The sequence below is a fragment of the Pantherophis guttatus genome, chromosome 1 (genome assembly GCF_059756535.1).
Source record: "Pantherophis guttatus breed Tessera chromosome 1, ASM5975653v1, whole genome shotgun sequence".
Taxonomy (NCBI): Eukaryota; Metazoa; Chordata; class Lepidosauria; order Squamata; family Colubridae; genus Pantherophis; species Pantherophis guttatus.
Window position 1 is genome coordinate 93268684 of NC_142063.1, and position 15569 is coordinate 93284252.

At 35.6% G+C, this 15569-nt stretch overlaps 1 protein-coding gene across 9 annotated transcripts in view; it reads right to left on the bottom strand.

Moving 5' to 3' along the window:
- Positions 1 to 5460: 5460 nt before the first annotated feature.
- PAX6 (paired box 6) overlaps positions 5461 to 15569 on the bottom strand; it is a 29188-nt gene continuing 19079 nt past the window's right edge. For 5 of the 9 annotated variants that reach the window (XM_034417186.3, XM_087878012.1, XM_034417184.3 and 2 more), the window contains 5 exons: positions 14972 to 15054; positions 14194 to 14344; positions 13835 to 13950; positions 8130 to 8280; positions 5461 to 6524 (listed from right to left, as the gene is read on the bottom strand). In XM_034417186.3, the coding sequence (XP_034273077.1) occupies positions 6439 to 6524; positions 8130 to 8280; positions 13835 to 13950; positions 14194 to 14344; positions 14972 to 15054 (587 nt within the window). In that variant the 3' untranslated portion in view covers positions 5461 to 6438. The remainder of the gene's footprint in view (positions 6525 to 8129; positions 8281 to 13834; positions 13951 to 14193; positions 14345 to 14971; positions 15055 to 15569) is intronic. The other 4 variants (XM_034417187.3, XM_034417183.3, XM_034417185.3 and 1 more) reach the window with 1 other exon arrangement.

Below are 15569 nucleotides of genomic sequence, written 5' to 3' on the forward strand. Positions count from 1 at the left end.
GCTAAAGAAGAACTATTACAGGTAGTCCTCAGATTACGATGGCAATCGGGACCAAAACTAAACAATGCAGTCCTAAAGTGCAAAATCATATGACGACATTGCCTAATGGCAGTAAAGCCAGAACTCCAGGTTGCTGTTGTAGCTCCAGGATTACAATGCTTGATGAATAAGGATGACTATGTGACTATGATGTAGGATGATGTGGGATTTCCAGACAAGCAAGCTGTTGGACAATGCCTATAGGCATGTTGGCAGGGCACTACAAAGAGCAGGCAAATGGGTGTTATGGAGGATAGGGAGAGGGTGGGTGTGGATCCTTGCTAACCTATCAAGATCATTTCTAATTTTGCTCCTGTGTTCTAGAATGTGAAGTGTTCTGCCACATTTTGTCCATCAGAAAGCTCTAGAAACAGTCCCTACATCTCTTCGTCCAAGAGGGCTTCTTTGGCACTCAATTTTGTCCTTATCTAGCATAGTAATGAAGCAAAATCTAAGGCATTCCTTCTGACTACATGCTTTTGTTTAAAATATCATATATACCCTTCTAGAAAATGCACCCCTGTCCAAAGGCCTACTTTTTCAGAGAGATTCTGATTGCAGGTTCTGTTGAGGAGTATCTGTTTCAGTCCCCACAATGCTTGCAGAAAAGCAACATTTTCCTTTAAGAAAATAACAGGAAGAGATGCTTCTGCCTTTCCAATCAAAACAAATAAATGGAACAGAATGTGTGGCATTCTTAGGTGAAAGCTGAACCACTCTTGTTAGCCTGCTGCACAAAAGCAAACAAGAACAAAAGGAAGACAGTGTTAAGCGTCTGTCATAACATCACCCTGTAAAAAGAGCTTATCCCCAAATTAACACAAACCCCTGCAGGTGTTGCGCTGAGAAAATTAGATCACACAGTGTGATTGGAAAAGGGCAAATCAATCTCAGGCATCTTGGTAGTCATGATGGACATACATGATGTATGTTGTTCTATTTTAATTGATCTGTCCTTTTCCAATCACACCATGTTATTGGTGGCTAATTTAATTCCCTGAAAGTGTCAAAAGTCATTGCTGGACAACAGTCCTGCTAGAATCTGAAAACCAGCTACTACTGTCTGTATATTTATTTGCTTCTTACTATGCTGATGAATACTGCAAAACATATACAAGAAAGCTGTATTTGGGCTTGATCTTCTTCATTAGATAACATTTATAATTGTGTATTAAACATTTTAATAGTGTATTAAAATAAAATGTAGTTCTACAACTTTAAATTTAAAGTTAAGAGCATGTGTTCACCTTGCACCTGAAATCAGTACAGGATGTCCTAAAATAATGTTATTATTTGCAAAGAATTTGTAATCATACTGGTAAAATAAGTATACAAATCCTATCCCACGTTTATATGTTCAAATGGTTTATGAGTTGGATATACTCTCGTTTTCAGATTATTTGGGAGAAATTCAACATTTCAGGATAATTGAAACCTCCTTGATTTTAAGTGACATTTTCAAGTGATATTTTCAAACATTTTAGTGCATTCAAATAACATTAAAGAATCACCATGTTTATGGTATGAAAATATGTTTTTAGTAACATTATATCAGTGGGGCCCATGGGGAGGGTCAAAATAGTTTAGGTATCCATCTTGGAATCATACTAAAAAAGCCCTTTTATATTTGCAAGCAATGTTGTGCATTTACTAAAAGGTGGGACATTGTGGATGCCCCTTTGCCTATTTTGACATTTTCTCCTTTAGCAATTTTGTTTTTTAAAGATGCATTCTTTCCCAATTCCTACTGATTTAAATGAGATGGTTTCAACTCGTTGTCTCCTAGTGTAACATTTCATGAACAGACTCATCTGCAAGAAATGCGGGGAGGTCCGGGGGGCAGAGACACTGTTTTTGAGGTCCCTTTTTCATTGCCACACTTAGAGGCACTTTCCCCATTGCTTTGCAGAGCTCTCCTATCTGAAGGTCATAACAGACTGTGACATGGGAGGTCCAGGGCAAATGATCACTATATCTGTTCCATTGTGCAAGAAAGAGTCCTTCCATTCAGAGACAGTTTCTGAATCCAGCCTCATGAATGTATTGAAATAATAAGGTCATCAGATGAATTGCCCTTTAATTACATTGCAAAAAAAAAAAAAGTTTATGCAAAAATGTACACGAAATTGCCTGGTCAAGAATATGAGTAGGTCAAGTATCATTGACTTGGAACTAGGCTATGCAAAGCAGAACTGCAACTATGATTTGATTTTGAGAAAGATCAAACAAATAAGGATAAATTCTTTTACAATTCATTCTAAAGAATTAGATGAATAAGTGAGAGAAATCGTGAAGATCTTACAACTCTATGCATATAAAAATTAATAAATATTCTAGTAAGGCTTGCTGGGATTATCAAGATTTTATCATTCGTAATAAAGATTTTTTAGGATGAACAAAAAACCTCCTGGTAGTGTACCTAAAGCATAATGTATCTGGAATTATTTATTTTTATCAGAATCATCATTAGGTTAAGAACACATAAACTGGAAATGCACATTGCTATTTTTCAGAACTACAACAGAAAAGGTTTAATGGGAGGGGGGGAAATGCTTTGTAATGTTAATTTGCAAATATCTATTTAAAAATGGTCTTCTAAAGAGTATCTGCCTGTCATACTCATAATACAACTCTCTTTTAGCAACCATTTATTAGCATATGAAACTTGGTAAGTAAATCCATCAGATCCAGCAATGCATCCCACCTGGATTTTAAACTACTGGAACTTGCTCAGTACACATGATGTGCTTATTTTATTTTATAATCTAGCATGGCCTTGAAAAAGTAAACAGTAAAGTAATTGGAATGGAAATTCACGCTATTTATTATGCTACATTCTTTCTCTCTACCATTCCCTCTCAGTTAGAGATCCTTGTTTTGTCTTGTCTAGACAAGATTCTTCCAGCACGAAGCTGTACATAACTCTGATTCTCTAATGCAGTGTTTCTCAACCTTGGTGACTTTATGATGTGTGGACTTCAGTGCCCATAATTCCCCAGCCAGTTGATGTCCATACAAGATAAAGTCTCCTTTGCTCTTCATCAATCCCATAGCCAGTCTTTCACATGACAGTTTTTGACTGCTTTTGGAATGAGGCCTCTGGCAAAAGAACCAAGAACTACTCAAAGATCAATTAAACTGTTGTGGCATTTGATTCACCCTGGAACAATAAGTGATTCAGGTGTAGCAGCTGTCTAATCAAACATAAAGAAACTGAAAGACAGAAAAAGACAAGGAGAAGTACAAGCTCTTTAAATATTTTTCATGACCCTTTCAATGAAAAACAATATTGAGTAGACTGCTAAGGACAGTCAAGATGCTGTTCCACAGGAGCTGTCTAAAATTATCTGTAAAATAACTCTGAAGGTACATCTTTAAGATCGCTTAACACATTTTACCCTTTAACACATCGTAATAACCTATAATCAAGATGGTTAAAAACTGTTTTTTACATATTCATTGCCTGTTCAGATATAGCATACTGATTATTATAATTCTGTTTTAGGTGATGCAAAAGACAGAAGCAGAGGAGGGCAGTAAAATTAATTAATCTGGAATAAAACTGTGTGATCTTGTGATATGCCCTAGGACAGGATTTGGCTCCATGTTGCTAACACCAAAAAGAAGACAATTTCTTCTTCTTCTTCTTCTTCTTCTTCTTCTTCTTCTTCTTCTTCTTCTTCTTCTTCTTCTTCTTCTTCTTCTTCTTCTTCTTCTTCTTCTTCTTCTTCTTCTTCTTCTTCTTCTTCTTCTTCTTCTTTTGATAATTCAGGGGAAAAAAAACCCTTCTTGATTAGACAAAATATTCAAGAGGCCCTGTTTGTTTCTATGTACCATAAAATGATGTTAATGATAGAATATGCCCATTCTCATTCATAGACCCAAGAACATTTCCTTTGGGATGGCTTTTGGACATTAAAAGAGTTAGTATTACTTTCTTGAAGACTAGCAATACATCTATACTCATTCTCACAGAATTAAATCCAACCAAGTTCCAGAAGGGAATTCCCAGGTATATATAAATACATGGAAACACAGTTTAAGAAAGACTTCTCTTCAAATTTGTTGGCATTTGTTTGAATTGCTATGTTTTGCACAGTATTAGCTGTCTAATCAATCATAGTCATCAATATTATTCTGTACATGAAATATCCTCTTGGTATAAATAGCATTAAAATAACTTGTCAGAAAAAAAGCCTTTTGAGTTTTAATCAGAGTATACACCTTTTCTTAACTCAGATCCTAAACTGTGTTTTTCACAAAGTTTTCTAAAAAATATATACATTAAAATTCACCATCATTTCAGTGCATGTGGAGACTGTGTGCTGTAATTAAAGCTGTGCTACATCCTCTTACATTTACCCTGGAAGCAGTTTGTCCCTTTGGATGCTTTCATAAACTAAAATCTGTTTTAGGGTAACTACATTTTTTTTCTAAATTATAGAAAAATCACTTTGATTCAGACATTGCATTATGGAGGAGAAAGAGAGAATGAATCTCCCCTATCTTTTAAAAGAATTGCTTGAGATGTTTCCCTTAAGTTGCAGGCTTCCCGGGAATAATTTTTTACACATCATCAGATCTCTTCTTTCATGCAATGTTGTAAATTAACAGCTGGATCACAATGAACTTCCTTCATAGATGTAGGAATGTTTATATTCAAACTGCCAAAGACTAAAAGCTTTTCATTTTCACTGACCAGTCACAATCGACATTGTTGTTGTGTCCTTATTTCTTTTCTCTGATTGTTTCTTGATAATGCACCTTTTCACCCTTACGCATACATGTGCAATGGGCACTAAAACATTATCCAGATTATAAATTCATGAGAAAATTATGTTAAGAAGGTGTGCTTTGTGAATACATGTAGGAATTCATTTCCTTAGAGAATTTTACTTTTGTAATAAACATACCCATTCAATAATTTAAAAAACAAAACCCTAAAAAGTTATCTTCCAATCAGATATTCCAGTTTAATTCCATTAGCTTTAAACTAGATTTATTTGAAAATAAGTATTTTCAGTGTTGCAGCTTAACTGAAATAAGTAGAAAATGTTCGTCTTTTCTCTAAATCCAAATTCATCCAACATAATTTAAAATGTAACTCTTATTTAAAAGTAAGCTGTTTTCTCCTTATTAAATATTTCTTTATATAATATTTCATTGCAGCTGAATTATTATTATTATTATTATTATTATTATTATTATTATTATCATCATCATCATCATTATTAAAAAAAGCTTTCATACGTAAGTCTGATGTTCTACCAAACTCTTAACTTTCCAACTGAGATTCCAAAATAAGTTATAAAATCTATAAAAATTACTTTTGAATGTTCATTTTCAACTGGAAAAAGACTTGTGTGTGTAAAAAAAAGTAGTTAAACCCTAACAAGGAACAAAATTTGCCACACCACACTATTAGGTTAAAAATAAAATAGTATAATAAAGGAAATACAAAGGCTTTGGCATGGTTTTTACAATCAACAATGGTTAATTTTGATATGTCGTTGTGAACAACTTCAAAACACTTAAGTTTAAAACTCTTGCAAGCACTTTTAATTGATTAGGAATGAATTCTAGATGCACAAAATGATTGGACTGTGAACAGTAGTACAACTATAGCTAAGAACAATTAACTTTTGCTGACCAAAAAAGAAATGTTTGATGCATGAAAATGTGTGTAAAACATCTATAGAATATTCTTGTTGAATATAAATGAAATTAACTTTATTATAGAAATCATTCTGGGAGATTTCTAGGGAAGACAAATACTTACATTTTGACATAAAACAAATTGGATTATATCGGAGACACAATCTACCCTTTTCCTATCAAACTTTTCTTCTTTGAAGTTAACCCTATGTTTGCAAATAAGCATCATCTGTTTATAACCTTTGGAAATTGCAACAGATATTTTCCTTACAGAAATATACTCTGAATTGTTCCCGGTTGAATTATATGCAGTGAAATAATATAGACTTGGAGCATAGTCTGGAATCTATGAACAAATTGGTAGAAGTATTCGATACAGTTTGATAAAACTCTTAATTCATGGCAAAGGTTGTTGATCATGGCTTCCTTTAAAAAAAAAAATTCATGACCAACACAAAAGCAAACATCCATTCAGTCTACATTGTTCTTTCATTATAACATATAAATGCCCATTTACAAATAATACACCAAAATGAATAAAAGTTTGGATACCAAAATGAAGATTTGTTCCAACTGATATAATTCCTTCAGTATACAAAGGTCCATGTTAAAGTCTTTCCTCGTGTGTTACATCATAGGATGCAGTTGTAGTACAGAAGTATGTGGAAAGCCATTCTTCTTTTAGAAATACAGATTAACCTCCAACTGATGTCCATATAGCCATTTGCAAAATCAGCCCACGATTTACTGTAACCTTGGCCAGTACTGAGACATATCAGGTTCACTGCCAGGAACTTGAACAGGAACTGACACTCCAGGAGAAATTAGGCCTTGAAGAAGGGAGAAAATGAGTTTGGGTGCATATTATTATTATTATTTTAATTTGATTGATATGCCGCCCTTCTCTGGAGACTCAGGGCGGCTTACAATGCGTTAAGCAATATTTACAGATCAATTGCTGAATAACTGATTAAATGATAGATAGATAGATAGAGAGAGAGAGAGAGAGAGAGAGAGAGAGAGAGAGAGAGAGAGAGAGAGACAGACAGACAGACAGACAGACAGACAGACAGACAGATGAGAGATAGATGAGAGAGAGTTGGGGGAGAGAGGCAGATAGATGAAAGATACAGACAGTCAGATAGACAGACTTGTCCCTATGACAAGGGGCACTTTGGGAAACCAGTGAATAAGAACTGCAACTTAAAGTGTTACGGTACTGAGCATTCTCATATGCTCAGTGTGATCACTTCAAGAACTTCTATGCATGCACAGATATCTTTGTGAAATAACAAGTGATTTAATTTTGGCATTGAATCCTGGCAGAGGTTCTATCTGTGTATGTATATAAGTGCCCAGATCATATATGTTTCTCTCACTTCCCAACCATCCTTTCCAATGGTTCATATAATGATGATTATAATAATATAATTATGTCCATCTATTGGTTGAAAGATATCCAGCAGTACAACAGATATGCAGGATGGTGCAAGGATTGGGAGAAGTAAGGTAACGTAACGTTGCATTCAGGGCAATTTAATTCTGTAATAGATAAATATGTGCAAATTACATTTTTTCTTTATATTATTCCTTTAAAAAGAGGCTAACAATTGAATAAATAAAAGAGAGAAACATCATACAACAAGGAATGTGAATCATCAAAATCCGCATAATGATATGCTAATATATAGCATATGAATTGTGTTTATTGTTTATTTGGGCTACAACACAAGCACAGCTTAGGAGCTTAGTGTATAATAATTAAGTTATAAGTCTCCCATTGACTAATGGATCTTTGAAACTTCAACTATTTAAATAGACAAAATGTATTTGATTATTTGTCAGAACAATAAAAGGATGGGTCTACAAAATTCCATTACAATGGCCTTTTGTCTAAGATCAAGAATACAGCAGCATCTGTTCCTCAACTGAACTGAGCTTTATCTTCCTGAATTCCTTAATATTTATCTCCTTCTCCACTATCGAGACAAAAGTGAATTAAATATTGCCGCACGTTTATCTGAGTAATTTATGATTACTGTACATTATGTTATATATGATTATAAACTTAGATTGCACCTTTGTGCATATTGAGATACCCTCCTTTCACCAAATTAGTAGAGAAACACAAAACCTATCAATTATTCTACATGGTTAAAGAAGTGCTGAACTGCAGCATTTGAATTAATGTATAAATGATTTACATTAACAGTGAATTTCTAACAAAATAGGGCTTTCTTTTTCGTTAGGCTATTTTATTCATAATTTCCAATGCTATCTAATTAGACTCTTAAACACTTATATGTTACTTCCTCTCCTTTTGTTTAAGAGTTGATAACAAGTCGTTAAGTTTTGCCCAAAGGAATCAAAATTCCAATTCGTGGGTAAGCACTCCTCATAAAATATCTCTGATGAAGATACCAATGGTTGCTCACCTGTTGAAGTGGTTCCAGAGGTGCCCATTGGCTGGCTGTTCATATGTGTCTGCATATGAGGAGGGGTGTATGTATCATAGCTCCTCCCATTTACTGATGGACTTGTGGGCAACATGCAAGAATAAGAGGAAGTCTGGCTGGGTACTGGGGGCTGTGGGGGGAAAAAGACCAATATCATGTTCATTACTTTTAACATCATTTTATGTTGCCTTCTTCTTTTTTTTTTTTAACAGATGGCACAAATATAATCTCCACAAACTCGTGCAATGTTCATATTTACTGATTTGTTCCACTATGTTGGATGAGCTTTATGTTGCAACAGGGAAGACTGGTGTCCAGCTGCATTTTCTAGCATACAGAGAGGTTGGCTCTGTTTGCCAACACAACTGACTCAACTTCTCCCCAGGGCAACAAACTCTCCCCGATGTGCCAGCAGACACTGACATGCATCAATAAGGCAGCCACGTAAAGGCCATTTTTAAGTCCTCCCACTCACCATAAAGCAGGCTTAGAGTTCGTTTCCCCCCACCCCCATTCGAAAAAAAAATAATGGGAGGGGGAAACATTGACGGCCTAATTAGGTTCAGTGCCACTGTGGATGGAGTCAGAGGGAGGGCTTTCCCAAGCTGACCCCTTTTTTCCATTCACCGCCAGCCCTACCCCATTTGTGATGGTCTCAGAGGGTGAAAAGTAGAAAGGAAACAGTGACACAATGCCTAGAAAAGCTGCATTTCTGCAAGGCCCTTCTGCAGCTTTGTGTCTGTTTCAGAGACAAAGGGTTACTTCTCTGTTAACCCTTTCAAACCCTGTTTTCATGGAATGATTGACTGGGAGAGGGGAGATTAGTTCATCCTAAATCTTTCTAGGTTAATTTTCCAGGTTAGTTGACAAGCTTATGATGATGGCACAGCCCAGCCTCTGCCCAATTAAACACATCATGGAAACAGACCCGTGGCATCCTTTCATTTAAATTTTAGACACTTGCTTTCTTACGTACGGATAAAGTCCCCTCCACCTCTATTTTCATAAACAGAATGATACAAGTGAAAGTTTTCAGAACATTTGCAAGCTAAGGAACTAACAGTGAAGCCTGTCCAATCAGAACTGTAACTGAATTGGAATTTAGGAGAAAATCTGGATCTTTCATGATTGTTCTAAGCGTCTATCCAAAACATCTACTCTATATTAATAACAGGCCATCTATATTTCCAGTTTGCAAGCCTTGTCTTCCTTCAGTCCAAAAGGAAGGAATGTATTTCTCAACTCATTTAGATTAGATTCTGGAGCATGTAGAAACCTGGGGGGAAAGGTGACAAAAGAGGAGAAATGCCCAAAGAGCTAAGAGGAGTCCATTTGTGCAATTTTCATTTCACTCAAAAGTGCAAAAGATTTTTTATCCAAATCTCCCATGCCTCAGCCTTCCATTTGAAAGACACTGCCATATATAGAATCTTATCAGTCATCTGGATAGGCATGAAAGCTGTATCAGTAACACTGGCATCACTTTTCAATTGGTGCCTTTTCTTCCATATATGCTACATTTCACTTCCTATAACTTCTAGTAAGCATAAAGCTGGGATTTATGAAAATTGAAACTCTGATATATTTACCTGCACCTGATTACAAAAAAGACCGAACTTTAAGTGTAAAGTATTTCATTTTGTGACATAATGCTATGCATATTGCCCCTGAAACAAATTTTAGTATTAAGTAAATTTAAATTGATCTGTGTCTATGTGTGTGCATGTATACAGTATATATGTATGTGTGTGTGCGTGTGTGTGTATACTCTGTGTGTGTGCGTCTGCACACGCACATGTGTATATTGGTTATTGGTTATTACAGAAGCATATATAGCATGAAAAATTTTCCAAGTATAATCATATATAATTCCAAATATAATCATATATAATTCCAATAATTTGTCCCACTACCTTTTCTTCATTGGTAGAGCTATCTTCAACAATTGGAAGTTGGGTGAAATATTTAAAAGATCCCTAAATAGTTTTTTGTATTCGTGGACTTAGGTTCTAACTTCTGAGGTTTGCAAATGTAGGGATTTTTTTTAATGCTAGACTTTTTAAGGCATTCTATAAGACAGTTGTTCAAACTCATCCATTGAGTATCCATAACTTGCTATCTTCCTAAGAGGGCGACGATGCTTCGGCCTAGAAATGTGTTCTTTTCCTGAGTAGTAATCTGCATGCTTACAAGCATGAGGGTTAGCAGCAACATTCATTTCAACACAGCTATTTAGAACTGCAGGTGCTGTTCACATGCTCTGCTTCCCCTTGGGTATTTCTAGGGTGCCAATAGCCATGGTGTCTCATCAGCAAGGTGTAAGTCTGCTAGCACGTTAATAAGCTCTTTCTCCACAGCAGCTCTATACTAATGAGTTTTTCTAGTTAGATACATTTTTAAACAGATATTACCCAGTTGAAACTTTTTGCCTTTAAATCATCTCTGGGTGATTTAATCAAAACCTTTCTTCCATTTCCCAGGCTACACTGTTTGGTGTAAGAGTTGGGAAGCTCTTCTCAGGATCTGCCTACTATAATATACTAGGGTGCACGTTTTAGTGGCTGAATGTAAAGACAAACTAAAAATTAGAATAGAAGTTGGACTGGACCAGAAACCAATTTGGAGAAGGGGAATTCTTAAGAAGTAAAATTGTGCTTCAACCCTCTTCTATGCTTAGGACATCCTTAGTTTACTGTTTTAAAAAAAATAATAATAATAATTTGTTTTATAAATTAAATAAAATTTATTTTATTTAATAAATTTAAATAAATTTAAATTTATTTAAACAAATAAATAAAACAAAATAAAACAAAAAATTGAGTATGCGTTACACTTCTCTTTCAATGATTGCTGAAATTTCTGTGCTACTTTGGTTTCTTCTACAATTTTGTAATCAGTTTGATATTTGAAAGAAATGTGGTTGAATGGATAGGGTAGGTACCATTCAAGCATTTCCAGGAATCTGAATGCAGTCCCAAACCAAGTGTCTAATGCTAGCAAAACAACCTTGATCCTGAATTTACTGTCCTCACTAGAGAAAAATGGGATTACATTGAACTCATTGAAGGTTGACTCAGCCTTCCATCCTTTCGAGGTAGGTAAAATGAGGATCCAGATTGTGGGGGCAATAAGCTGACTTTGTATAAAAAAGAACACTGCTTGGGGGGGCCAAAAGCCCTACTAAGCAGATATATACAAAAGTATGAAGGCTATTGCTTAACGCATTGTAAGCCGCCCTGAGTGTCCGGAGAAGGGCGGCATATATATCGAACCAATAAATAAATAAATAAATAAATAAATAAATAAATAAATAAATAAATAAATAAATAAATAAATAAACAAACAAACAAACAAACAAACAAACAAACTAACTATTACCAAAACCAATCAGGCAATTCATAGCAAGCCATTGCATTACAACAGGCATTCCATTACACCATTCAATGTAGGTTCAAATAAAGTATCAAATATTCATACAACCCATCAGCATCACTCAAAAAACAATTCCAAATATTATCAATTCCAAATGTTCCAAATGTTATCAAGGTGTCCTTAATGGCCCTTGACTTACATTCAGTGGAAATTTCTTTTCTTTGGATCAGTATCACTGATCACAGTTCAATGAAGACAAAGTACATGTATCAATCTATACTGGACTGCATGTTTTGGACATGAGACAAGTCTACTAATTTTCTAGTAAAAGATGCATAGCATGGAGGCTGAGAAAAATTCTTATGGCTTCTTGGAAGTCAACAAAGCACTCTTTAGCTTCACATTCCTGTTGCTTAAGCAAGGTTGCCTGTTTGAGATCAGAGCCTAGAAAATATATCTTTCAAGGGTCTCATAGCCTATAGAATTGGGATTATAAGAATATGATTTCAAATATCATTGATATTAATCTTGATTTTTTTTGTCAGATTAAATTAATTTGGATTAATAACTGCCTGTGTTGTCTACTCTGCAACACCATAATAATAGCACTAAAATTCTAAGCACATTTTTAAAAGAAGGAACATTTTAATGCTTAGAAGAAATACATACCCAAAGTATATGTAATCTCAGCCAGTGTGGTATCATGGTTAAAGTGTTGGACTAGGACCGTGAAGACCCAAGTTCAAGTCCATTCTCAATCATGGAAACTCAGTGGGTGACTCTGGGCTTTACACAATCTCCTAAACTACTTCACAAGGTTGTTCTTGCAGGGAATAACTAGACAAAGGAATGCTAAGTAAGCTGCTTCAAGACAAATTGGCAGATACATCTAATTAATGAATAAATAATCAAGAAGTAACAACTCTACTATTAGGGCTGGCCATAAATAGCCCTACAATCATACTATGATTCCCACAGGAACAGAAGGCCCATTTCAGGATGATTTGGAATGGTGAAGTCACTGCAATCCAGAGAAATTGAAAGCAGCTAGCCATTGGCAACTTGTTCAACTTATTTGACTTAAAGCAAATCTGGGTTTGGAAATCCTATACTGCAGTACAACCTGACCATAGCTATGGTTCATAAGAGTAGCAAAGGGAGGTGCAATGATCGTTATTTACCAGCTCACACTTACACTTATTCTTGTTCTTGTTCTTATTTCATTTATTTCCACAAAATGTGAGCTCCATGCTGAGCAATGAACCTGAACCACATTGTATCAACACCAGTAGTGCCAATGTTTTGGCTCAGATAATGTAGATAAATCAACCAGAAGAAGCAATCTACATCTTCGCCTGAAAGTTTTAGATGTTTGACTTCTAGGTTGCAACTCAGAGTTGCTGTAGGAGGTCTGAGGGGCCACAGAAGTTGCTGAATTTCACCTTTCCTAGGAAAATTTCTATCATCTTACACATCTACTCACTGAGTTTAAAGCACTTTGCTGAAAGAAAGGCAAGATTCCCGAAACAAGCAATTTATGGATTGCGGCCTTGGTCCATATGGGACTTATGAGATAAGCCGACTTTGAACATGTGAGCAATACAGTGTTTCTATCACCAACGGATCAGATAAAAATAGTAGGAAGAATAGTATCAAACATTTGATCCATTTAGAATTAAGGAGCAGGTTGCCTTTTTGCTTTTATACTAAGAGAGAACATATACTGTAGTTCTCTCTTCCTTAAATGAAAGCATTACTCCTAATTTTCTTCATCTGGGCAAACCAATTTAACTTCTAGAGTCTTTTATTGTTACTTACTATAGAATCTATCTTCTACTATAGAAGATCCCAATTTACTTTCTGCCTACATTAACAATTGGTAGCTTTAGACATCTGTCATAACCAAGATAGCTAAAACACAACAAAAAGATGTTTCAATATATTGGTAGATAAAGTAGAGATTCTGATCAGCATGATGATTGGTAAGCATCAAAGCATCAATCCCATTCCTTCTCTCTTTATTATATGTGCGTGTGTGTGTGTGTGTGTGTGTGTTTCTATTTGTGAGGGTGGGGGGGGAATCTAAGTAGTAGTCCAGGCTTTCCCATTTTGTTAAATCAGACTGATAATATGCATAAGATCCCACAAATACTGGGTAGATTGCACATTTGGTGATAGCAGCATGATATGGAAAATCCTCTTAACCCTGGAGAAATCTCCCTTATAGTCTAGAATTCTTACTAACTTCAAAGGACAGAGATTCTGCCCAGTGATTACTCAGCTCAGAGAGCATATTAGTGGATTATACTTACTTGCATAGGCAGGTTGTTAGCCATTGTGAAACTAGGCATGGGTGGCAAAGCACTGTATGTGTTTGTTAGCGCGGTGTCTGTTCTGCCCAGCATTGAACCTGATGTGAAAGAGGAAACTATAATAGAATAGATAGATAGAGAGGATGGATGTATTAGTTACACTTTGATTTAGATGACTGCATTACTTTTGGCAGCATTCCCCAACTTGGTGGCTCCCAGATGTGACAGACTCTATATCTCCTAATTCCCAGCCAGTGCATTTGGAAGACTCCATGTTGGGTAAGGTTGCAAGACAGCGTTCCATGGTATTGCCCAGAAAGGGTGAGTAATTGCATGATATACTTCTTAAAGCATATTACCCGGTGTTGTGGGTTGTGGAATCGGTTGGTAGACACTTGTGCTAAAACTACTGCTGATGGGAATGTGACTGGGGGTGTTGCTCGCTTGTCTTCTCTGGTTTCTTAGTTTCTCTTCTCGTCTCCACTTTGCCCTCCTGTTGGAAAACCATACCTGCCAATGCAATGTATTTCCCATTAGTTCAGGAAGGAAAAAGTCAAATGCATCATACAAAGCAAAAACTCAGTAATGGCTGTAGGACTAAGAGGAAACATTTGTGAAAATAAAAAGACCATCTTCATGAAGTACTCACTTCCAAATTTTTCATCCGTTACCATATTCATTGGGGCAAAAAATTTTAGCAAAGGCCATGAAAGATTATCCATGTGTGGTGGACTTTCCAAATAGGAAATGTAGGTACATATTTACTACATTTAAATTAGAACATCTGTCTAGATGAATTCTAGATGAAAATGGGCATGCACGCTACTTGCTTTAAGAAGGATGCGGATAACTTCACTGGAATTTGCATTTATTTTATTATGTATTATTGCATGGATGTACACCTGATTTTCAGATTATTTCAATACTATACGTGGATTGCAACAAAAGAAAATACAGAGTACCAAACAAAACAACCCTTAATGCTATTAAAATCAGATTTTAAACAATTTATTAAATTATTAACCATGAAAATCACCTAAACCACCTTCTTGAACATGAATGCACAGAGAAGAAAAAGAGAAAGGATATAGTCAAGTAACAAGAGCTGAAGAAAAATACTGTATAGTCTTTGAATACCTGTATTCTTGCTTCAGGCAGGTCTATTTTGGCAGCTAGTCTCTCTCTGGCAAACACATCAGGATAATGGGTTCTCTCAAATTCTGGTAGAAAAGAAACCCATAGAATTTGCATTAAGATCAGGGTTTTTTTTCTTTTAGCTTTCTGAATATTCTGAGTGCACTTTGCATTCTAAATCTTTTATGAGGACTATCATCAGAGGAATGCTTTAATGCAGGTTTGATTTAAAGTGTGAGAGATTATTATTGAATGATTCCTTCCTAATGAAGTGATTCATATTAAAATGATTTATATAATTATAGATCGTATTCAGATAGAAACCAATAATAGGTGCATTTTAAGTAGTTAATAGATAACCCTTAGAGCAGGGGTGTCAAACTCATGGCCCGTGGGCTGGATGCATCATGTGCTGGCCAGGTCCACACCCTGTTTAGTGAAGGGGGGAAAAGTCACGATATGTCATGTGATGACCCAGTGACAATGCAAGTTTGACATCCCTGCCCTAGAGTAACTTTCTCACGCTAACTTTCAAGACAATTTCAAATGATAACTCAGACCTCAAATCGGATGAGTTCCAAATCAACTACATTGGGAGCAA